Source organism: Pinus tabuliformis, chromosome 1_1 (assembly GCF_031772625.1).
Source record: "Pinus tabuliformis cultivar Carrire ecotype Pingquan chromosome 1_1, CPIR1, whole genome shotgun sequence".
Taxonomy (NCBI): domain Eukaryota; kingdom Viridiplantae; phylum Streptophyta; class Pinopsida; order Pinales; family Pinaceae; genus Pinus; species Pinus tabuliformis.
Genome location: NC_142297.1, coordinates 948,781,804 through 948,807,129, shown reverse-complemented (window position 1 = coordinate 948,807,129; position 25,326 = coordinate 948,781,804). Strand labels below are relative to the sequence as shown.

The 25,326-nt window shown below is 38.4% G+C and overlaps 2 protein-coding genes and 1 pseudogene across 2 annotated transcripts in view; 1 reads left to right on the top strand and 2 right to left on the bottom strand.

The window, feature by feature from the left end:
• The window catches only part of LOC149217632 (GTP binding Elongation factor Tu family protein), a 94,959-nt gene extending 85,837 nt beyond the window's left edge, over positions 1-9,122 (bottom strand). The window contains exon 1 of the mRNA XM_089393014.1: positions 8,618-9,122. Within this exon, the coding sequence (XP_089249140.1) occupies positions 8,618-8,784 (167 nt within the window). The 5' untranslated portion in view covers positions 8,785-9,122. The remainder of the gene's footprint in view (positions 1-8,617) is intronic.
• A 2,836-nt stretch (positions 9,123-11,958) lies between these two features.
• Positions 11,959-16,691, top strand: LOC149217631 (uncharacterized). Its single transcript, XM_089390310.1, has 14 exons — positions 11,959-12,282; positions 12,454-12,823; positions 12,964-13,029; positions 13,155-13,252; positions 13,420-13,457; positions 13,778-13,865; positions 14,080-14,442; positions 14,531-14,555; positions 14,635-14,828; positions 14,990-15,033; positions 15,354-15,441; positions 15,656-15,880; positions 15,953-16,018; positions 16,350-16,691. Exons 2-14 carry the CDS (start codon positions 12,775-12,777, stop codon positions 16,530-16,532), a joined length of 1,527 nt encoding a protein of 508 aa, XP_089246436.1. The 5' UTR covers positions 11,959-12,282; positions 12,454-12,774; the 3' UTR covers positions 16,533-16,691.
• A 3,575-nt stretch (positions 16,692-20,266) lies between these two features.
• On the bottom strand, positions 20,267-22,433 carry LOC149217630 (pentatricopeptide repeat-containing protein At4g02750 pseudogene; annotated as a pseudogene).
• Positions 22,434-25,326: the final 2,893 nt, after the last annotated feature.

Below are 25,326 nucleotides of genomic sequence, written 5' to 3'. Positions count from 1 at the left end.
TCTACTAGCACCTACCTTCCTCCAGTTTGTCACTAGAGGTGTGGCCATGGGCCTACAATCCTACATACAAAACCTCTTGAGAATCTCTGGAGCGTACTTGCCCTATCCCATGAAAATTTGTCCATCACCCTGCCAAACCTCCAACCCAAGGAAATAGTGCATAAGCCCTATATCCTTCATGTCAAACTCTGCTGCAAGATCCTTCTTACAGTCACTGATGAGCTTCTCGTCCCCTATCAATATGAGGTAATCTACGTACAACATAAGAATGAGAGGCTACCCCCCAACCATAATGTAGTATAGGTTAGGGTCAGCTTCACTCTTGGTGAAGCCCAGTCCGATAAGATAGATGTCAATACAAGAGTACCATGCTCACGAGGGTTGTTTGAGCCCATATAGAGCTCTCTTGAGCTTGCACACATGCATCTCCCTACTATGTGCCTCAAACCCCTCTAGCTGCTCAATGTAAATCTCTTCCTCAACCACACTGTTAAGGAAGGCAATCTTCATGTCCATTTGGTGGATCTTCCACCCCATCTGCACTACAAGTGTTATAATGGTCCTAATGGACGAATAGCAGGGCACTCGGGTGGAAAAGTCTCGTCGTAGTCAATGCCCTCCACCTGAGAGAACCCTTTGGCTACGAATCTAGCCTTGTACTTCTCCACACTCCCGTCAGCTCCATGCTTAATCTTGTAGAGCCATCGAGATCCAATCACAGATTTGCCCTCTGGCCTTAGCACAATCTCCCAGACATCATTTTGCACGATGGAAGTGCACTCCACCATAGCATCATGCCAAACCTTGTAACTAGAGGGTTCTGAGTCTAAAGCCTCAATCATCAATGCCATATAACCTGTGTATCTTTGTGGTTGTTTGCTCTGCCTGAATGTAGAGCTAGGTACCCCAACCCTTTCCTAAGCCTTCGGAATCAACTAATCAATCCACCTCGGCTTTCTTCTGCCTGTGCTAGGTGTCACTGCTGAAGTGGGCCCTACTCACTCCTCTCTCCCCTCATGCTCCTACACTGCCTCCTCAACTAATTGTTGTACGACCTACCCAATAACTATCTGTGACGTGGTCTGAGGAGCCATTTCCTCCTCAATGGCTCCTCAAACTTGATATCACGCTTGATAACTATCTTCCTCAGTGCTAGTACGTACGCCTATGCGCCTTGGATGTCTCACTATAGCCCACGAAAATGCATTTTTCTATTGTAGGCTCCAACTTCTTCTGACTCTCTGAAGGTATGTGGCAAGAAACTAAACTACCAAAAATCCAGAAGTGAGAAAAATTTGCCTTCTTGTCAGTGAATGCCTCCTCTGGTGTAACTCGTCCAAGCACCTTATGTGGACTCATGTTCTGCAAAAACTTGAAAGACTGTAGTGTTACATGCCTACCCAAATAAATAATGGTAATCCCTGGTCATGCAACATGGCCTTGGTCGCTCCAACAATAATCTTGTTCTTGCGCTCTGCCACCCTGTTCTGTTGAGGGTTATAGGGTGTGGTGAGATCCCTCCTAATGCCCTCCTTGGCACACAAATCCTTGAAGGCATTGGAGATGTACTCCCCACCGTTATCTGATCTCAGTGCTTTGACCTTCTTTCCTGTTTGGTTCTCCACCAATGCTTTGAACTCCAGGAACTTCGAGAACACCTTGTCTTTCTTCTTCATGAAGAAGATCCATGTCTTCCTCGAATGGTCATCAATGAAGGTGACATAGTACCTGTATCCCATGAGGGATGGAGAAGAGAATGGACCACAAACGTCTGAATGAACCAAGTCCAAGATGCCCTTGGCTCGGTTTTCACTATTGGGAAAGGACGTCTTGGCATACTTGCCAAGTGTGCAACCCTTGCACACATCATGTTGGTTTGTGTTGCACTGTGGCAACCCTGTGGCTATCTCCTTGAGGATTTTCAGCACTCCATGGTGTAAATGGCCCATACACCTATGCCATACTAGGGTCTCAGACCTGCTCTTGCGCTCTACCACCCCGTTATGTTGAGGGTTATAGGGTGTGGTGAGATCCCTCCTAATGCCCCCTTGGCACACATATCCTTGAAGGCATTGGAGATGTACTCCCCACCGTTATCTTATCTCAGTGCTTTGACATTCTTTCCTGTTTGGTTCTCCAACAATGCTTTGAACTCTAGGAACTTTGAGAAAACCTCATCTTTCTTCTTCATGAAGAAGATTCATGTCTTCCTCGAATGATCATCAATGAAGGTGACATAGTACCTGTATCCCATGAGGGATGGAGAAGAGAATGGACCACAAACGTCTGAATGAACGAAGTCTAAGATGCCCTTGGCTCGATTTTCACTGTTGGGAAAGGACGTCTTGGCATACTTGCCAAGTGTGCAACCCTTGCACACATCATGTTGGTCTGTGTTGCACTGTGGCAACCCTGTGGCTATCTCCTTGAGGATTTTCAGCGCTCCATGGTGTAAATGGCCCATACGCCTGTGCCATAGCTCCCCAAGGTCTCAGACCTGCTCATGGCCCTCTTTGCTACTCAAGGTCGTGGTTGTCTCAAACTTTAGCCTGCAGAGGTTCTTCACACACCCCAATCTACTTCATGGCTCCAGAATTTAAGAGCTTGAGGTATGTCTTTCCTCTGTTGAAGATAACCTCATAACCCTTGTCCTCTAGGGTTGAACTAAAACAAGGTTCTTCTTAAGACCTGGAACGTAGATGAAATCCTTGAGATGAAGAGGGTTACCGGACTTCCTCTCAAACTTGACAATACCTACGTCGTCGGTCAAGTTCCTGCCATCATCTCCTAGCTCAATATGAAACTGCATGTCCTTCTCCGTCAACTGGTTGAAATATTTGTTATTCCCAGTCATAAGGTTGCATGCTCCACTATCAATGCACCATATGTTGTTGGCTACTCAGCTTGCCATGCAAGCTATAAACGAGAACTCATTTTCAAATTTGGAACTAAACTCGTACACCTTTGCGAATGCTGCCACTTGGTCCTTCTTGGACCCCTTCTTCCTCTAAGGACACTTGGTGGCGTAGTGTCCAAACTGATGGCACTAGAAGCATTTTATCTTGTTGAGATCCTTCTTTTCTTTCTTGCCTTTGGAATTGGACTCAGCCCATCCTACACTCTTCTTGTGTTTGGCCTTGTCCCCTTTGCCAACTAGTGTAAAGTTCTCCTCGTCCTCATGCTTAACATGAGTTCCAAATCTAGCTTGCCTCCAAATCTCCACTTGGACACAATCACCCCACAACCGCTCCCAGTCTGGAAGCTTTTCTCTGCCACTCACTATGCCCTGGAAGTTATCCCATGATTTGTGAAGCCCTAATAGTGCAAGACTCACCATGTCTACTTCAAGTACTGTCTCCCCCACATTGGCCAACTCATCCTTCACCTGGGTGAACCTGGTGAGATAAGAAATTATGGGCTCAAACTTGCCCATCCAGATATTTCTGAGTTTTTCCTTTAGCACAAGTTTTCTAGCCTCACTTGAGCCTTGGTATAAGTTCAAAATGGTTGTCCACATTTCTTTGGCAATCTTCTTGCCAGAAAGATGTGGTACAATGTGGTCTTTGACTCCCTCAAGAATGATCCTTCTCACTCTGGCATCATTCTTGTTATGTTGAGCCAACTGTTGGGGGTCAGTTGGTGTGGTTGGTGGGTTCTCCACAAACTCCTTCACACCTTGCTCCTCTAGCACCACAGTAATCCTCTCCTTCCATGAGCAGAAATTTGTTGCTCCCTCCAAACTGTGCTCTGGTCTCAAACCCTGGTAAGACATTTTGTTGGTCAAATTTTTCAAAAACCGTAGCGCACTAGACTGACTGGAAAATCTGTGCTCTAAGGGTCAAAACCCTAGGTCACACTACTAGAAATCCTGGCACAACCCTTCAACTGTAATGTGCCTCTCCTTCTGCGCCTTCGCCTGTTCCTGAGGTCGAAACACAGGTGTTGGTCTTCACTCAGAGACGTTGCTCTGATAACATGTTAGTTTTCTTTAAAACTCAGCAACTAATCTGTGAACCATGCTAAGCAAAGAGCTGAAAGCTGAACTTTTAACTTCAATCCACAAATATACTGAGTCTACTAACTTGCATGCAGCGGAAAATAAGGAACAACTAAAGACAAACACACCATAAAACTGAACACAACAAATTTTACCCATAAAACCCCAACTGGGGAAAACCTGCAACTGTGTGTTCTCTTTATTTTTCTTCAGCAATAGCAAATTCAGAAAATTACATGAAGAGGGAAAAGACTTCCCTTTGCTCAGAAATCGACCAGCACACTTCTATGCACCAGTTAGACTCTATCTACCCCACTTGGCCTCCCTCTTATGCGCAGCATGAGTTCCATACAGTCTCATACGGCCTTCTGCGCGGCAGCTATACGCAAGCACACATGCACTGCTGCTGGAAACACAATTCTGGAAGTTTTGATGGATGTATGGCCTCCTTTCTCTTGCTGGTCTGTGCTGTGTGGAAAACCCCAATGCTGGAATTCACTATGCTCTATTGCTGAAAAGAGAACACACCAATCTGATGCCTTAAGACCAAGTCTGCACCCTTTTCCCCTCTTAGAAATTGACCTGGACCCGCCAGTCCCACGAAGGGCTAAGATTAAGTCTCCCTGGATGGCTGAGATCGCTCCAATTCTTGACTATAGGAAAATTTAAATGTTCCTATGTCAAGTAATAATAAAAAAAGTAAATCTGATCCTTGGTCCCACTTGTGGGTCCCTCTGCCAAATTTAGTGCACCTCTTAAATTTAGCTGAACCCTTCCTCCTCTAACTCCGTTTTATACATCAATGGTCAATTCATTTGGTTAATAACTCAAGATTATAAAACCAAGGCTAAGTGAAGGAGAAAGGCACAAAAGATAGACATTGAGTAATCTCAGCAAGGTAATAAAGGAATTTCATCCAATGATCAGGTCCAGGAAGACAACAAGCAGAAAAATGCAGCAGAGTGATCAGCTCACACAGCAGGCCATAGCTGGAAGCTGAGTTGCAGGTTGAGGACCGTACATGTGGGCAATACAGCAGCCGCAGCAGTCCACACATGACGGGGCCATACAGCAGCTGTACATGGGGGATGTACAACATGAACAGATGTGTGATACAGCCGTACAGGAGCCCGCAGGTTTGTACAACAGGCCAGCAGGTTGGGGGTTTGATACAGGCTAATTTGGGAGGCCAGTACAGGCCATACAGGCACCCAATAAATTCTGAAATTTTTCCTGTAGCTTGCATTTGTTTTCAGTAAGCCATTTTCCCAGTAAGGGAGCTCCTGTAAGTTTTGATATTATTTTTAATGAGAAGCTGATTTGAGGGGCAGAAATATTTTGCTGTATTTTGTGGAAATTGGTTTCATTTGCTTCCCCTATAATTTTTATTTTTCCAGTTAAAATCCCAATGTGTGAATTTTATTCTGTGAGCTATATTAAATGTAATTTTCAGGAAGGAATCACAAGGTAATAATTTGTCAATTTCTAGGGTTAGAAAAAATAACACTTCTAACCCTCCCAGGTCCTTTCATGCCTCCTTTCTTCATCTTCTTGATGAGGGCTAGGTTATTGACTTTTTGGTTGAAGCAAACCCTAAGGGTCACCACCTAGATGAAATCATCTCAATGTTTCTGAAAGTTAGGAATCTTTTCACATGCATAGACACCCCAAACATAATTTCGAAGGTGAAGAGAACCTATTTACTGCTATAAGCACCAACTCTTCATCTTCCACCTTCACCTCAATGGTAGCAAGTTAATCTCAAAGCTCAATAATCTCCATCAAGGAAGTGGCCACAATCTCTGTATTGCTCATGTATGTAGCAATGGGTTTGTTCTTTAGTAGCATCTTGCGAGAGATGTTCACTCTAGTATAGAGTAATGAAGGCATCATACATCTCCTTCAATGCCTTCTTCTCTCCGATGTGAAAGATCAAATGGTCCTTCACGAAATCAAGGATGACTCACTTGGCCATCTTCTAATTTTGTTCGGCCAAATGGGCAGTGTCAGTGGGTGCTGCAACATTTATCTCCACAAGACTCCAAAGGTCAACCTTCTCCAATAGCACCTCCTCAAGTTGGTGTAAAGTTGGAAGCACCTCCTCAACGATCACACTCTCTAAAACTAAGACTAGTCATCTCTGCAACTCCTAAAATCACATTCAACATATAAATCAACCACTAAAGAAATTAAATCTGTAACCTATCCCCAGTGCAAATCACTAATCATAGGCGTAAAACTGCTTCGGTTACTGAAGGTCTCTAGGCATCGTACCCACTGAAATAAATTGGCCACCTATCTCAAGTTCTTTGTGCCTATCTCATGCAACAAATTAACTCCAACCACTAGGGCAACTAGGGCATCACACCCGACAACCTATCACAGGTCTTGGTGCCTATCTCAAGCACAGATCAGCTTCAAACACAGAAACTCAAGCATCACACCTGCTGAGATCCTCCAACAGCTCCTTCTCAGAGGCAGCCCACTCCATGTACAGTTTTGGAAAACCTCATAAAAGATGCTCTGATGCCATGTTGAATTTTTCAGATGATAGCAAGCATATTCTGCACTCAGAAACTAAAACCCTCTCTAGGAAACTGAAAATGTAACGCCAATCATAACAGTAGAATCTGAATATAATAATCTAAAAACAGGACAACAAGTACACAAAACTGAACTCTCAATACTGCATCTGTATTCTATGTACTAGCAAAGAATTACATGTTATAGCTCAATACTGTCTCACACACCAATTCAGTGGATGACCCTGACACTCTTTTATAGACTAAGACTAAGACAACTCTATGATTTACAATGATGAATCTCCATCCCAATGGGTCGCCTATGCTAGGAGAAGAGAAACCCTAACCTAATTCTGGCCTAGAGAAAAGTACCCAGTTCTGCAAGTGGAAATTGCCTAGCATAGAGTGCCTCAAGGAGAGAGAGGCTCACACATGCATGCCTCTTTGAAAGCTGTGCCCTACATAATCTGGAAAATGCTAATGCAGAAAATCACTGAGTCCTAGAATAACAGCAGCTAACTCAACTAAAGAAATTGCCTGTGCTAATTCTGGAAAACAGCTAACTATAGACAGAATCAGAACCTTATCTAAATAAGAAAGGCAGGTGCTATCCAAATATAACAGCATACTAAAACTGAAAGGGGACTAAAACTAGCACACCTAGGCAAGCATGCACCCTCTACTTCAGCCTATATACCCACTGCTCCTGTGCCTCCTTTACACTGCTGCCCCACGAAACTGCACCCTCTAATCACTGTCCAATCAGCTGTGCTGGAACTGTCAAGTGCATTGTACAGAAGGAGAACCAACTGCCCAGCAGTCAGGTACAGAAAACAAACAGAAGCATACCTCTAACGGATGAGACTTTGTAAAAGATAAACCTGATTGATGTTGAACAATAGAACAACCCATTAACTTTATATTCTACTTAAGGTTGTGATAATTAATGACGCGCTCAAACTACAAAAAATGCAACGGCATCAATTCTGCATAGTGAGACTCTGTCCCACCAAAGGATTCCTATGTGTTGTCAACTAATGACTGCAAATCAGAAAAATGATGGTGAGCGTTTCCAAGAAATTATCCATGGAGAAATGGGAAGGAAGAGCATGCCTAGTGTGTGGGAAAAAAAGGCAGGCACCCATTTGTTGATTGTTAGGCCCCCATCTGTTAGTGCCTGTACCCCTGCGAGACTGAACAACATTTCTTGATGTGCTGCATAGCATATGCCCGAATCAGAGAGAGGTCGTATCTACAAATTATTAACGGAAGACAGCATTTGAGGGGGGATCAAGTGGGAGATATGGCAACAGGTTGCAAGAATGATGTGCACAAGAGACAGATTTCCAAGATCGGCCACAGAAGGGTAGTCAGCTCTCAACATGGAGCGAAATGGCCGAGTCCCAATAAGAAGTCCAAAACTTCTTTGTACTGTGATCTGGCTCTTGCCTGTATTGTGCTTTCTTCTTTCAATGTAATTTTCTGCCTTCGATCTCATGAAATTGTAGCACTGAAATGTGGACAGTTAATAAAAGTTATCTATCTTATCTCTGGTGCCACTTCTGTTCGATTACGAAATGAGCTGAAAATACTAAACAGCCAAATTTGATAGCCTGGGCAATGAGATGTAACGTGTCAATTGGATCTAGAAAATGTTATCCTTCCCAAGCAGATTCTGTTCTTGTTTGTTTAAGTAACATGACAAAGCTTTGATGCTCAGTTTGTTTCCCAGGAAATGTATTATGTGGAAATTAAAAATGTAATAAAAATAAAAGGGATGCCATAAACCAAAAATTGCAAATTTGTAAAGAGATATGGCTCTTTGGCTTTGTTCTAGTCTAATCTGTCTCAAAATGGAAGCATTATGGCGTCTTCTTGATACCCGATATACTAAAGTTTTTGCAAATGTATTTCAGTCTGGGAAAGCCTGTGACTTCAAAAGACAGAGGTCATTGTCTGGCATGCAAAGTTCGCTTGTGCATATATTATAAATTGTTCGTGTCTAAAAAAAAAATAACTCCCATAATATACTTTCCATTCGTATCACAGAAAATAGTGTTTGGGCCATAATATAGAAAGTGACCTCAAAATAACTTACGTGCGACTGAAGGTTGCCATGGACCTTGACCATGTTCCAGTCTCATTCTGGAGCGGGCGAACAGAAACAGGAGCATCTGCTCCACTTCTGCAAGCATACGACAGAGGCGTCGAAATTCGAAAGAGGGACTTGGAAGACTTAGCTCTTAATGCAGCAGCCGCCGCCATCTGTTTAAAAACCTATAAGGCAGCACCCGGAATCGCGTCAAAGGAATGAATACACGATCAATGTTGTGTTTTAATAATTGTGACCCAAAACTTCTTCTAGTCCTGAGTAGTTTACACGCATTCGTTCTGCCTTTATTTTTACTCCTTTTCAGGGGAACCGTGTCTGCATGGATTGTGATGGGCTGCTTCGTGTCTCAGTGAAAACTCGACTTAGGGTTCTGAGAAGCAGCTGCCCAATCAGGTCTGGTTTTCTACTCCAGCGACTGTGGCTGTCGGAATCAGCGCGAGTGGCCTAACACAGGGCTACCCTGCATCTCCAAAACAATTTTTTCCCTTCCCAAACGCGCTTGAACCTCCCTCTAATGGGACAAGACTACGTTGTAACTCTGCGTATGAATCTATCTAGTGGGCAGAGCCGCTGCTCTTCTTTAACTGCCCTAGGTTTATCAAATCTTCATGAGGTTTATCAGAGGTTTATCAAAGTCAGACTCGAGGGTACTGCAGTGATTTAATAAAAATAAATAATTATTGTTTACAAAATAAAGGCACAAAAATAAATAATTATTGTTTACAAAATAAAGGCACACATTAACCACCATAGCAGTGGTTTTCTTAAAACGAACTTTAAAAGGCGAAGCAAAAAGTTCTTGGTAATTTATATGACACATTATCAATTATCAAAATCAAATTAGAAATAAATAAGAAATAATATTTTAATGTTTACGAGATTAAAAAATAGTAACCAAAGTCAGACTTGAGATAACTATGGTGAGTTATTAAAAATAAGTAATTATTGATTTATTAGAAATAATATTTTAATGTTTACGAGATTAAAAATAGTCTATAAATCAAATTCAGACTTGAGATCACTGTTGTGATTCAGACTTGAGATCACTGTTGTGAATTATTAAAAATAAGTAATTATTGATTATAAAATCAAGGCACACATTAACTACCACCATAGCAGTGGTTTCTCAAAACGAACTTTAAAAGGCCAAGCAAAAAGTTCTTGGTAATTTATATGATACATTATCAATTATTATGGTTTATCATACATTTATCAAAACCAAATTAGAAATAAATAAGAAATTATATTTTAAGGTTTACCAGATCAGAAATAGCTTATGAGATCATTAGTTTCTTGTTTTTTGGTTTTTGCAATTCAATCATTTTCCGATTCAAATTGATGATGAGCTGGCCCAACTTTCCAACAATCCCCTCGCTAAAAAGACAATGCCAAGAAACTTATGCTAACAAGTTCTCGTAACTTTCTCTAATGTCTTTGAATGCATCACATTCCAAAATGAAATGTTTTTATGATTCCACAGCACCAGACATGCAAAATGTACACACTCGTTCTTCCCAAACTTCTTTAGGCCTTTTCCACCATCATGTTTCACACCGAAGTTGATGCGAGTTGGTCCTTAATTGAGCAATAAGAACCTTTGCCCTCCACGAAATGCTAGCTACAATGAACTCTTTTTGTTGTAGATCACACACATGGTTGAATTCCTCAATGTAGTACTTCTTCTTTCTACCCAACTCTTTTCCCCATACCTTTTTACGAAACTTCTCCATAACAAAATCCTTTAGCTCCTTGCTATTTGTGGGACACGCATTGAGGTAGATATTCCATTTTTGCATCCATGTGTAGTTTTGTTTCATCCATGTTTTCTTTCTTTCACTCATGCCTTCATTGAAGATAACATTAGGCCATCTACCTACTCTCATTTGCTCAATTCTTTTTAGATATCTTATGAGCCGCACCATAACAATTGCTTCAATGGAGTTGCTCCTGTTTCACTCAGCATCATCTCATAAGGTACTGAATTTTTTATTTTGAACTTGCACATGATCAAGCATTTTTGGATTTTCTCAATTTGTTTCCATTTTGAGACGAGGGTGCTAGTAGCCCACAATTCACACCCATATAGCATCACTGGACAAACTAGGAGTCCAAAAAGCACTTTAATCGTTTTCCAATCCCATAACTCTGCCTCTCTACATCTGTTTTGAAGAGCATATAATGCTTTCCACCCTCCTAAAATTCTCTTCTTTCTATAGTCCTCCCAATTGAGTTTGTTGTTGAAAAGGGCTATTAAAAAATAAATTTTATTTGAAAGGAAGTTTTTGATAAGGAATAAGTTGGCGTGAAGTATGTTTTAAAATTGTTTCTTTAAATTGTTTTTTTATTGCTAAAAGTTCTTTTTTTAATATAAGGAGATAAGTTAATAGCACATGACCCAGATACATTTGGCAGGAGTTCTTTTTTTCAAATATAAGGAAACAAGTTAATAGTGCATGACCCAGATACATTTGGCACAAGTGAAAGTTCACCCCATTAGGAACTACGAGTAAGTAATTCCAGGGGGCGTGGTTTTCCTTGAATAACAATGATTAGTAGACATGCATTCACTTATAGCAGATACAGTGATGAGTCAACCTTGAATAACAATGATTAGTAGACATGCATTCACTTATAGCAGATACAGTGATGAGTCAACCTACATTCACTTATAGCAGCTAAGCATTGTCTAACTTGTAGACGAAATAGCCTTTTCACCGAAATTCACCAAAATACAGCAATACACTTTCAAGATTTTTGTTTTCTAAAATACATTTTTGAATATATAAATGGATTTCGCACCTTGCAAAACCCCTAGAGCACTCTAATTATGCAGATTAAACAATTTAAACTCAAATTTTTAAAAATCTTTATCAGATTTTGATTGAAATTAACGATAACAAAATAACCGTGAAAAAAGTTATTTAAATATTAAATATTATTTTTAGTTTACTTTTTTCCAAGTAACATAAAATTATTTTTAAGTCACATAAAATTATTGTAACAAAGAGTATAGTAAATCTTGCATCAATGTATGTTTCAAAATAGCAATTACATAGTTCATAAAAATTCTTATCACTAGTCCAAAACAAATATGAGCACTCTTTATTCAACTTACTTGGTGTTTATTTATGTTATATAATTACGCCGTAAGGCGTTTCCCTCTGAGATCAACTCCCCTCTCTGCCTACCTGTCATCTTGTAATCCACAGGATTATATGTTTACGCCGTAAGGCGTTTCCCTCTGAGATCAACTCCCCTCTCTTCCTACCTGTCATCTTGTAATCCACAGTATTATATGTTAGACGATTGCAATCATTTCAGCCGTTGATCGGGGTTGCCCAAACGGTTTGGGCGTTTCATCGAATAGTTTCATCCGGGCAGCAGGGTTTGTACCTCAGATCAAACGCTTGCCCTCGCTCTGGATTTGGTTTCAGGCTCCCTGTTCTTGCCGGTCTTCGTATTTTTCCTCTGGGTAATTATTCCACTGGATCATAGGCTGCTGGATCATGCCATCAAAGGCGGCGCCATCAGATGCGATGTGCAGCAGATCAGGTCTCTGAATGCGAGTGCAGGAACAGAGCTTTCCAGGGAGACTCCAGAGGTTGGGAGCACTGATCAACTAAAAATAGCCCTAAAAAATTCCTTACAAGGTTAGCTTATTCTTACATGGGTATGTTATGCTTTTTGTTATTGAATTTGGGGTCCTTATTGCATTTTGGATGATAACAGTAATTCGGAGCTGAAGGATTTAAGCCTTTTCTGAAAGTAAATTGCTGATTGCCCGTTTGGGTTTTGTGAATGTCAATGCAAGGCCTGAACAGGGGTGTTTTCGGCGTTCCAGTGGCTAAAAGGAACGAAATAGAGAAGCTTCTAATGCTGCTTGAAGAACAAAACCCTGTACACAATCCTACTGAAAATCTCCAAATGGTAAATGCGTTTGTATTTCAGTGTGACACCTTCATTTCACATGAATCTAGTTGCAGGATTCCACGTCGATTCCTTCACCGCGTAGCCTCCGACCAACCATGCCTGCAACTTGAATTCTCTCTATATATATATCTATAACTTCTTTGCATATTCAATGTGGTTTTCGTACGCTCAGTGCAAATATCCATTGCCTCTGTAATTGCGAATTCTGTGATATGAATATGATGGAACAATCAACAACTCAATTCGATTGTCTGCTCTTCGGTACTTTTGGCATGAATTCAGAAGAAATCCTGGACTCTGTTTCAATTTGAACTTTTCGCATATCTTTAATTGCATTTATCATGAACATTTTGCCAGAAATTCCAAAGTTATTTTGACGCTCTGTTTTATTTTTGTCACAGATTTGGATGATACTCTGTATCCTTCCAGTACAGGCATTGCCACAGCCTGCCGCAAGAATATTGATGGTGTGCTGTGAATTATGTCCCGTATTAAGTTTTACATACAGATTATTTTTTCCTTCCTCTATTAGAATTCAATTACTTTTTTCTCCCTGGGTGTTGTTTCATGGATTTGATTAATGTTGTTCCAGAGTTTCTTGCACAAGTTTTCGGATTCAGCAGAGAAATTGTTTCCAGCCTCCGTACAGAATTTTATAAAACCAATGGGAGCACTCTGGCTGGGCTGAGAGTAAGATTTCCCGCCTTCCATATTCAATCTGCAAGAAAAAATCAATTCTTATTCACTCCCCTTTAAGCATCACCATGTGACAACTTCATAGAGCAGAACAGAGGTATCATTGCTTGGAGGATTTAGGCTGTTTGACTGTGACTAATAACTGTTGTTTAAAGTTGCAGAAACTGGGTTATGAGGTTGATGCAGATGAATATCACAGGTGCAATTCTATTTTGTTTGTGCTGTGAATGATTGTTTCTGTCACATTTTTCCTTTCCTACAATGAGCAAAAAAGAAAATCAATATAGAGTGCTGTGAGAGACCTATTTCAGACAAATAGAAATAGCTTTTCAGCTTTTGTATTTAATTTTCCATGACATTCATGCTTAAATTGTATCACTAAGCATCATGGCTTAGTGAGGAGATTCACCTCTATTTCTCCCCTGAGATAATTGAAATTTATCTGGCTAGGTGCATATGCTTTATTGGCATTTTATCAAAAGGAAAATCTTATACATGTGTAATTTTCATAATTTCTAGATTTGTGCATGGGAACTTGCCATATGAAGTCATTGAACCAGACCCTGCACTGAGAAGCGTTTTGATGAGCATGCCTCAAAGGAAATTGGTAAGTATTTGGTAATGAGTTGCATAAATTCAATTTTTAGGTCAACTTCAATAGAATTTAAAGCCTTACAAGCACAAACACAATTCTATAAGGTTGCTTCCCCTGTGGATAGTTGAAAGAGATCATGAAAAATACAATAGTTGGCATTATTTCTCTAAGAATTAAATGAAATGAATGCAACCATAACTATTGTTTGGAGATATCTTATGTGCAGATATTTACAAATTCAGATAAGACTCATGCATGTAAAGTCCTAAAAAGACTAGGCTTGGAAGACTGTTTTGAGGATGTCATATGTTTTGAGAGCCTTAATATGGCTTATCCTTTTAATCAACAAACTGATGAATGCAAACCCAATACTTCTCCTGTTTTTATCAAGCCCTCAATTGAAGCCATGAAGCGTGCACTCACAATTGCAAATGCAGATCCACCAAGAACAGTAAGTTTCCAGCGTTTGTCTTTAATTTGTTTACATATTTTTACAGTGATCCTTCTTCGAACTCTTCTGCAGCTCTTCTTTGATGACAATCTCCGAAACATAGCAGGAGCAAAAGCAACAGGCCTTAATACAGTTCTGGTAAGCCCTCAAATGACCCTCAGAAATTACTAGTACATGTCATAATTTTATCAAATTGCAGGAAACTTTATAATTCTTTGTGACATAGTGGGAAAGGTTTAAGATGGAATTCTGTATCCTTCCAGTACAGGCATTGCCACAGCCTGCCGCAAGAATATTGATGGTGTGCTGTGAATTATGTCCCGTATTAAGTTTTACATACAGATTATTTTTTCCTTCCTCTATTAGAATTCAATTACTTTTTTCTCCCTGGGTGTTGTTTCATGGATTTGATTAATGTTGTTCCAGAGTTTCTTGCACAAGTTTTCGGATTCAGCAGAGAAATTGTTTCCAGCCTCCGTACAGAATTTTATAAAACCAATGGGAGCACTCTGGCTGGGCTGAGAGTAAGATTTCCCGCCTTCCATATTCAATCTGCAAGAAAAAATCAATTCTTATTCACTCCCCTTTAAGCATCACCATGTGACAACTTCATAGAGCAGAACAGAGGTATCATTGCTTGGAGGATTTAGGCTGTTTGACTGTGACTAATAACTGTTGTTTATAGTTGCAGAAACTGGGTTATGAGGTTGATGCAGATGAATATCACAGGTGCAATTCTATTTTGTTTGTGCTGTGACTGATTGTTTCTGTCACATTTTTCCTTTCCTACAATGAGCAAAAAAGAAAATCAATATAGAGTGCTGTGAGAGACCTATTTCAGAAAAATAGAAATAGCTTTTCAGCTTTTGTATTTAATTTTCCATGACATTCATGCTTAAATTGTATCACTAAGCATCATGGCTTAGTGAGGAGATTCACCTCTATTTCTCCCCTGAGATAATTGAAATTTATCTGGCTAGGTGCATATGCTTTATTGGCATTTTATCAAAAGGAAAATCTTATACATGTGTAATTTTCATAATTTCTAGATTTGTGCATGGGAACTTGCCATATGAAGTCATTGAACCAGACCCTGCACTGAGAAGCGTTTTGATGAGCATGCCTCAAAGGAAATTGGTAAGTATTTGGTAATGAGTTGCATAAATTCAATTTTTAGGTCAACTTCAATAGAATTTAAAGCCTTACAAGCACAAACACAATTCTATAAGGTTGCTTCCCCTGTGGATAGTTGAAAGAGATCATGAAAAATACAATAGTTGGCATTATTTCTCTAAGAATTAAATGAAATGAATGCAACCATAACTATTGTTTGGAGATATCTTATGTGCAGATATTTACAAATTCAGATAAGACTCATGCATGTAAAGTCCTAAAAAGACTAGGCTTGGAAGACTGTTTTGAGGATGTCATATGTTTTGAGAGCCTTAATATGGCTTATCCTTTTAATCAACAAACTGATGAATGCAAACCCAATACTTCTCCTGTTTTTATCAAGCCCTCAATTGAAGCCATGAAGCGTGCACTCACAATTGCAAATGCAGATCCACCAAGAACAGTAAGTTTCCAGCGTTTGTCTTTAATTTGTTTACATATTTTTACAGTGATCCTTCTTCGAACTCTTCTGCAGCTCTTCTTTGATGACAATGTCCGAAACATAGCAGGAGCAAAAGCAACAGGCCTTAATACAGTTCTGGTAAGCCCTCAAATGACCCTCAGAAATTACTAGTACATGTCATAATTTTATCAAATTGCAGGAAACTTTATAATTCTTTGTGACATAGTGGGAAAGGTTTAAGATGGAATTTATTCGTTACAGAAAAATAGTGGGGGAAAGAGAGTTCTGTGTTGTAAATTGTGAAAATTGTTTTAATAGTTTTGACCATTGGACTCGAAAACTCCTGTTCGTAGTCAAATTTCTTTTGAATCTGAGAGAAGTAAAAAGATTACTTGAAAGTCTAGATTATCATTCTTGGTGGCTTGATATTTATTGGTTTCTTACTTAATTTGGTATGTTGTTTGGGAAGGTGGGCAGCTCTGTAAAATCTGAGGAAGCTGATTATTCCCTAGAAAGTATTCATAATGTGAGGGAGGCAATTCCTGAAATTTGGAAGGAGACAACCAAATACATGGGCCATGATAGAGATGACAACTTTGACTTTTCAATTGTTAATGTGAATTCCATTGAAGAAACTCCTATTGAGGGTTAACTAGCCAAACATTCTGAAAAAATTTATCATTGAATGGAAAATGATAAAATATTCACATTTAAATAAGCTTGTAGAGTTTGTTAATTTCTACATTCAGGTCACTTGGATTGAATCCCACAACGGTTTCACAATCAAATGACCTTCTACTATGATCACTTATTGTACAAGTATGATCTAGGAAGCAATTCTCTTGATACATTTGCAGATTTTTATGGGTCTTCTTGCAGAACCCAAAGGGCTTTAAACGCTTGTTCAATTCTGTGGCCAAGGAATCCACTACCATTGCTTCCAATTCCTTCTGCATGGACATAAAGTGTGCCCTTTCTGCCATGTTGCTAAGAACTACTGGATAAAAATGCCAAACCACAACACTGAGGGCCTGCATGCTGGTTAAACTTAAAAGCCTGAGGAAAGGTAGAGATTTGGCTGACAAGACTTCTTTGGAGACAATCAATTGTGAAAATGACCATCCAATTAATGAGAGAGAAATTTTCTACTTGAGTTCAACCCAGATTAATTCCCTTTCCCTTGCCAAGGAATGCTGATCTAGAAAGCATCAACAAAATACAAATGAGAGGAGAAGGAAACAATCAAAATCCAGCAGTGCTTGGAATGCAATCCGTCATTTGCAAGGGAAGCAATAATGCTTTTCTTCAGATTGTAGGTCGCTGAGAAGAAGAGAGCAATAACATTTATTTTTGCAGATTCTGCACTTCTTTCATCCTATTAAAGCAGCAAAAAAATTAATTATCATTTTACATTTTAAGAATAAGATATTTGGAACCCTTTCATATGATAGGTGTAATGTCTTTCAACATGCATTGGGGTTTGTAAGTTTGAGAAATTTCAATGGGCATATGCTAAAATCAGATCCTCTGTTTATTCTGATAACTAGATAAATATGTGTATGCTATTTCTAAACAAAGACGGAATTTAATACTTACAATTACCATCGTTCTTTGGTTTTGAACTCTTATCAAAGGAAAATTCAATCAATCCATATTCCTCGATCCCACTAAATCTTGTTTTAGATGTTGAGGATTGCTAATTTATTTGTTTTCACAATTGCAGCTGTAAATGCTGATGGCTTCTTAGCACGGGATATAACATTCGAAAATGCAGCAGGGCCAGGTAGTCAACAAGCGGTAGCCCTAAGAGTAGATAGTAATCACTCTGCCTTCTACATAGGAAAGGTTATTTCATTAACATTTAAAGTAGTAGCACATGATATTAATCAAAATTCAACAATTGCATTCACACTTATATAGTTTTTTAATGTTGTTTTGAATGAAAATACTAAGTTTTCATGGTTTCTTCATAAATAAGTGTAATTTGCACAAATTCATGGTTACGTTTCTGTGTTATATGAAAGCTCAATCTATTCTATTTTGAATTTGGAATCAGGAGCCAAGTCGGCACTTCTAATACCAACTTCAATGGACATGCACAAACTATGAAAGTTGAAGAAAGCGATATAACTTCCGAGGTGGGTGTTCTTGTTTTTGTGATGCAGCAGAAAAGGAGCAGAAAAGGATCAATCCAGAAACCAAAAAGACTCAACAACACTGCAGAATACCAACTTCAATGGACATGCACAAACTATGAAAGTTGAAGAAAGCTATATAACTTCCGAGGTGGGTGTTCTTGTTTCTGTGATGCAGCAGAAAAGGAGCAGAAAAGGATCAATCCAGAAACCAAAAAGACTCAACAACACTGCAGCTGCTTGTTCCCAAATAGGGGGCTTATCTCCAAATTTTGTTTTCCCTTTCATCCATTTCTCTTCTCTAATTGCAGGGGTGTCACTAAACTGAACAAGGTACTCAATTTATATCGTGTCAAGAGGAGCCATTCTTTATTTATTTGTGGGATCGAACATATGACCTTTCCCCAATAAATAACTTATCCTGCCTGGCTTATCAGTTATCAGTCATAGTTAAGACCGATTTTATGAGTTTATGAAACATCGTTCAGATGAATTTTTAGGAGTATTACATAATGTGCAAATTTTGCATTGCAGTCACACTTCGTGTTTTTTAATCTTTCCTGTGAATTGGATCTGAATCACATTGAAACAAGTACAACAGGGGTTGCATTTAAAACCAATAAGATTCACTCAAACAAAACTCAGAGAATATGTCAAGCATCAATAGTTCTAGTTTTCTTATCAAATTTCAAAATAGAACAAATTTTACCACAAGAGAGCTCATTCCAAATTGATATGGTTCAGAAAAGGGCACGCCATCCCATCCCTTCCCTTTCCCTCTGAGCAAAACAAAGATATATTTTTATATCATCTGTGGCCATGCATTTTTTACCACAAGAAAGCTCATTCCAAATTGATATGGTTCAAAAAAGGGCACACCATCCCATTCCTTCCCTTTCCCTCCGAGCAAAACAAAGATATATTTTTATATCATCTGTGGCCTTGCATTTTTCAACAGCTTCTCTGATGCAAACAATACATAGAATATAACAGATGGACAGTTCTCATGCCTCTAATCTTAAGAAAATATTTCTACCGTAACAAGTATCACTCCATGAATATGGTGGAGAAGCAATTAATTTTTTCATTTGTTCACCCATCAAAATCAGTTTGTAATGACATTCCACGTTGCAGAATGCTTTGTCACCTCTGCATTAATCAGCAAACAGAGAATGAGATTAGCTCTTGAGAATTGGAAATTATAATCAATTCAAGGTGAATTTCAAAGATTAAAGAAAATTCTAACATAAAAACCATGTTGTGATCATTATAACAAACCTATACATGTAGATGTCCTTCCAATGGTTCAATTGTCGGTTGCAAAGAAAGCATGCTCTGAGAAAATGGGCAACATGAAACACTTCAACATTTGAATTGTTGAATTGCTTTGAGATGGGGTGGCTAACATCCCATACTCCATGTTCATGTTGTTTCCAAACAGGGCATTGCACAGTTTCACACTTGATAACCGTCAAGAGCCATCGGTAAGAGTAATCCCTGACTGTGCATTTAAGAAAAGTGTAGAACATTATACCTGTGGGTTAAACCGAGTTCAGGCAGGCCAGACCCTTGCTTACCCGGGAAAGATCACAAACCATATTCTTGTAAATAGCAAGTTTAAGGGAACCAAATCCATGGTGGTTGTCAAGATAATTAACATAGAATAACAACATAGCAAGAAAATCGTCATTCACTACACACTGAATTTAAAATAAATCCTTATGGTCACGGTATGGGTATAAGCATAAGGAGAACTAAGTTCCATTACACACAGAAATCACGGTATGGATATAAGTAGAAGGAGAACTAAGTTCCATTACATACATAAAATTGAAAGACATTCTGAAAATATAGAATAACAACATAACAAGAAAAATCGTCATTCATTACACACTGAATTTAAAATAAATCCTTATAGTCATGGTATGGGTATAAGCAGAAGAAGAACTAAGTTCCATTACATCCAGAAAATTGAAAAACAATATGAAAATATCAATCACATTGTCTAAACTAAAAAAGCTAGGAAACTGTAGTAATCATTCTCCTTGACTAGACTATTAAGAAGAAATTAGAGCAGTTAAAACTACCTAAACGTCGTTGAAGTAGCCATAGCTAAATCTGAAACCCTCCTCCGAGAAACTCTTCCGTAGAAATTAAATAGGGTCCATGCATTAATAACAAAAAAATAAATAAGCCGCAGACTTGGTGGAACATTTGTCAACCTGGAAAAAGAAAGGAAGCACTTGGTTATTTAGGGGAAAATAATTTCAAACCACCTTCGAACTGTGATTGAGAACCATTCACTCACCTGTGAACAAGAAAACAAGACGGGTCTCATAAGACCTAGATAACTCATAGCAAAAAGGGGAGAAGAACCACTTTCAACCAAGAGAGCAATCGCAAGAGGAAGATGAGATGATGAACCCTCGTGGAGTCAATTACCCGCCAGACGAGGATTATTGCAGAGACAAGAAATGAGCAAGGTTTCCGCTCCTGTAAGCCAAGGGAGAGGTCGAGGATTGGTATCCTCACTCCAGAAGCTGGGTAATGGATCGTTCTTTGCTTCAGAAGGTGTCGCATTAGCTGAACCTTAGCTAGACTTTTCCCTGCTTTCAGGGCGGACAACATGTCAGGCATATATCCTGCCTCCTTCATCCGCTTAGACAAGTGATCCAGCATTGCATAAATTCTCTCTGACTGTGGGTGTGATCTATCTCCTACAATAAATTTGTGCACCACATTCTTGATTTCAATCCAACTACATCCAGGATTCTTCTTTACCTCCCTATCTTTCATCATTCTTCTCACCTTTGCAACATCATCCCACTTGCCTGCAGCAGCATAAATATTTGACAGCAAGACATAGGAAGCTGCATTTTGAGGTTCCAAATCAAAAAGGTGTTCTGCTGCACGTCTACCTATATCAAGGTTTCCATGGACTCTGCAAGCACCAAGCAAGGCTTTCCACAGAATAGCATCAGGCTCATAAGGGATGGAGTTGATAAGGTCCTCTGCTTCATCCAAGTGCCCTGAACGACCAAGAATATCTACCATGCAGACATAGTGCTCCACTCTTGGTCTAATACCATGATGCTGACTCATGGATAAGAAATAGTGCCAGCCTTTGTCCACTAGGCCTGTATGACTACATGCAGCCAGAACACCAAGAAATGTAACGTGATTTGGAGTCAAGCCTGCTTGTTGCATTTCTTCAAAGAGTAGTAATGCCTCCCTGCCATGTCCATGCTGAGCATATGCTGATATAATTGTGGTCCATAAGACCGTGTCAGGTTTGTAAATTTTACCAAATGATAGCCGTGCATCATCTAGGTTCCCACATTTAGCATACATATCAACTATGGCACTTCTCACAAAAACATCTGACTCAATCCCACTTTGATTATTTGAGCATGAACCTGTTTGCCCTGTTCCAGGGTTGCTAGGCCAGCACATGAACTTAACACAACCAATTAACCAATTCTTTGTTCCTATGTAGCATACTTTGACATAAGTTGGACATAGATGAGGACTTACACCGACATTCCATATTCAACAGCTCTACTTAGACATTGACATAACTCATATAGACATCTCTATGATTGGGACTCAGCAACAGACAAACTCTGCTGTCAACTCAGCAGCTTATGAAATGGCCAGAGTCTTCTTAAAAATTTCAATATTTCTACAGTTGAGGATTGTAGCAAAGCTCAGGGATCAAACTTAACTCCATGCTTATGAGGCATCCGCGTTCTCACAGTTACTTGCAACTCATTCTCAGTTTTAATGGGAAGGTGATATATGGTGTATTATTGTTGTAGTGGCAGGGGATGGATTTTAATTGTTGGTTGGACCAAAAGAAATTGATGCAAATCAATATTAACTAGTTATTGATAATTTTGCCCACTGAATTCCCTGAGGTCGAGTATAATGCTTTCCTTGCTTATCAAAGAGTATTGATTCTTTTCAATAGGAGTAGCATGTGAGTATCAGTTTTATAAAGGAGTTTCTTTTTATTATTAATAAAAATATAGATAGTTAGTTTCATTTTAAAGGGTTATAAATATGAGTTATAAATACAAGACTTAAAAGGTTGTAAATATTTCAAGGGTTGTAAATATGAGTTATTAATTGTTTTTACTCAAAACATGATAAATAGCAATTTAGCAATTTCTTTTTAGTTGAGTGACTCAAATTCATGTTTCTTTAGGTTGACGGTAAACCCACTAAAGTGGAAAAAATTGTGATTCCAATAATTAGAGGAATTGTCATCATGGGGTGATAAGAAATTTAATATTCCAAGAAGAGGAGGTAGTAGTAGATTCTAAATAAATTAGCAATGCAATAACATAAATGTTTGCAACAAATTTAAAGAGATCCACCTTGTTGAATAATGCACACACTACATGGATAATGGATTTCCGCACATGCCTTACGGCGTTTTCTTTGCAACATCTGGTGCAAATGCTAGTTTATATTTTATGAAATATGTCTGCGTTTTTAGACGATGAAAATCATTTAAATTAACAATAAATATAGTGGTTAGTAGCATTCATCATATTTGTAGTTAAGTTCAATTTCTTAATATAAGTATCATTTTCTTATTAATGTAGTTTTTTTTTTTTTTTTAATTTTTTAAATAAGTTATTTGAAGGTCTTTGATTCAAGGCAAGTTTCAAATTTCAAATGTTGTTGCATTTAGCATTAATAGAGACTCCACATTTATGCTACTTGTGTTGTAATTTCACTTTCGATTTTATGAAATTTTAAAGTAAGATTAAATATAGAATACATGTTATAATGAATGTGCTTTGTATGATTTCTTGAAAGTCTATAAATTTCTTGAATGCATCAGTTGCCTGGAAAAAAATTATGTATTTTACAAGTAGAGTGTACACACTAACAGAAACCACCTCACTCCTCAAACCTTGAGCACTTCCTAATCTCCTTTGTCTCAAAATGAGGAATTAGAAACACTTCTTAGTGCTTACACTTGAAAAATACATGATGAATCAATTACAGGTTTGGATGATGCAATACATACCTTGTGGAACCCTAGATGCCATGCTTTTGTATATTTTTAGTGGTTAATATTTATTTGTGGACTAAATTCCAACAAAAAATATTTACCTTTTGTACGTCATTTGTGTACCAAACTGTGTTCTAAATTGTTGACTTTGGAGGCAACACCAAATTATGCAGTTGAAAAGGTATTTCCCTGCTTAGCATTATAATCAACATTTCCCCAAACTCTTTGATCTGGAATGATTTTCTCTTTAGGTACACAACCTTTGAAGACAAAAGTGAATGAAGACTTGTAGGTTATGTCTACCAAATCGTCTTCTAAATTACTAACTTCAAAGGCAACACTAGATTTTCCATTTGAAAGGTATTTCCTTGTTTAACACTATAATCAGCATTTCCCAAGCTCTTTGATCTTGAATGGTTTCCTCTTTGGGTGCACAACCTTTCAAAACAAAAAAGAACAAAGTCTTTAAATGTTGCACGTGATGAGGAGGAAACTCTCTTTTCTAATCTATCTCGTGTCCCAATTCATCATCCCGTGAGGAAACATCTACTAATTTTTTTATATTATATCTATCCATCCAATCTTTTAAAGGAATGAGTTTTTTATGACTTTCCAATATTTCCTTGCCCATGGTTTTGTCTATACATATGATAATATTTTGCCCATTTCTTAGGAATTACAATAATATAGATGTCATGAGTGGGATTGATGCTTTTATTAGTCCTGAGATAGATTTTGTTTTCTTAAGAAGAATATAAGTACCTCTTTAGTTCACATATAAAGTATTTTTTATCTATAATTGTTTTACACCAAGTGTGTTAACCAAAGATGAATCTCCAGAGAAATTTTGCACCTAACGCTAGGTTCCCTAATGAAGGGTCCTTGATACATAATCCTATGTGTTCTTTGGGATCCCTTACAATTGTTTCAAATTTCTTGGTATTAGCCTTTCTTCCTTGCTATAAAAATTTCCTCAGTTCTTGGGTCATTTTGTTACGTGACACCTATCAAAACTAATAGAGGGGAGCACTGAAATATTGGCAATGTTGGGAGGACAGATTTAATAAGGACCACTTAACTTGTCAAGTTCAACAAATGTGCCCCCACACCCCCACCCCCCCGCAACCCTATTGCTGAAACTTTGAATTGAATTAACTGAGCACACCTTGCCATGATTGAGTTATTGGAATAGAAAAATTGACTTGCATCCTTAGATATCTAAAAGAAGTCCAAGTTTCTTGTTGAGAAAATTAGTTTGTGACCCCCTATGCAATCGTGAAGTTTTATACCATCTTATTATATTTCTCAATATGGGATATAATTTTATCATGAGTGTGTACTATATCCTCTATTACCTCATCCCTGCGTTATCTTTTAACAAGGTGTTGATGTGAAAGCAAATCTAGTTTATGAGGTGGTTTCATTCATGCACTATAAAATTGTTTCATTGGAATGAATATTTTGAATAGAAAAAATATGGCTTAAGGTCTTTTCTGTCAAGTTATTATGTCATGTCTTGTGTTTTATTGGTATCAAAGTTCTTATGGCTTTAAGGGCATGATAGCACCATAATATTTCTCCATGGAAAGTTTGCAACTTAAAAGTTCACCTTGGAAGAGCACCTTTGTTAACAACATGCTTCCATGGTAGTGGCATGCACAACCATTGTAATCCATTTGGATGAACAATGGCCAAATTGTGGTAGCTCTCTGCAATAATATTTCATGCTTATTGTTATATATGTAGTTTTGTATATTTATGTCATGTCCCATTTCTTGTTGGTATTATGAAAATGCAAGACATTATTTAAAAATCTTGATTTGTTGCAAGGGGACACACAAACTGCATATTTAATAGTGATCATAGTAGACCTGGTTATGAATGGCATAGATCTGGTTTAGATCCTACTAATTAAAATATAGTTGAAAATGTTGCTTATATCAGAGCACATAAAATATGCTCAACACTCAATTATGTTTGATCACCATGCCCTTTGAAGAGTCTATTTTGTTTTTGGTTTGCACAGTTGAATGATTTCTCGCTCTCAACTCCTCCCTTCCATGGATTTGCTCCACTAAATACATGTCATGTTGATAGATTTAGGATTTTATCCAAATGAGATAGCAGAAAATATATGTTGGTTTGAATTGGTTGCTGAAAACCTTTATGTTGCCAAAGAAAATGTTATCGCCCAACATAAAACCCCTCTAAATAATGAGTATTTGGTTATATGTATATCAACATGGATTGATAATTATACTCAAGCTACAACAACTCCTTAAACT

What these genes read in the sequence shown, in the direction of transcription:
- LOC149217631 (XM_089390310.1), top strand. Translation starts at nt 12,775, where the DNA reads ATGAATATGATGGAACAATCAACAACTCAATTCGATTGTCTGCTCTTC. An exon ending in GCACTCTGGCTGGGCTGAGA is followed by an intron (nt 13,253 to 13,419) that starts GTAAGATTTCCC and finishes TTAAAGTTGCAG; the next exon opens with AAACTGGGTTATGAGGTTGA. An exon ending in CAGGCCTTAATACAGTTCTG is followed by an intron (nt 14,443 to 14,530) that starts GTAAGCCCTCAA and finishes TTTGTGACATAG; the next exon opens with TGGGAAAGGTTTAAGATGGA.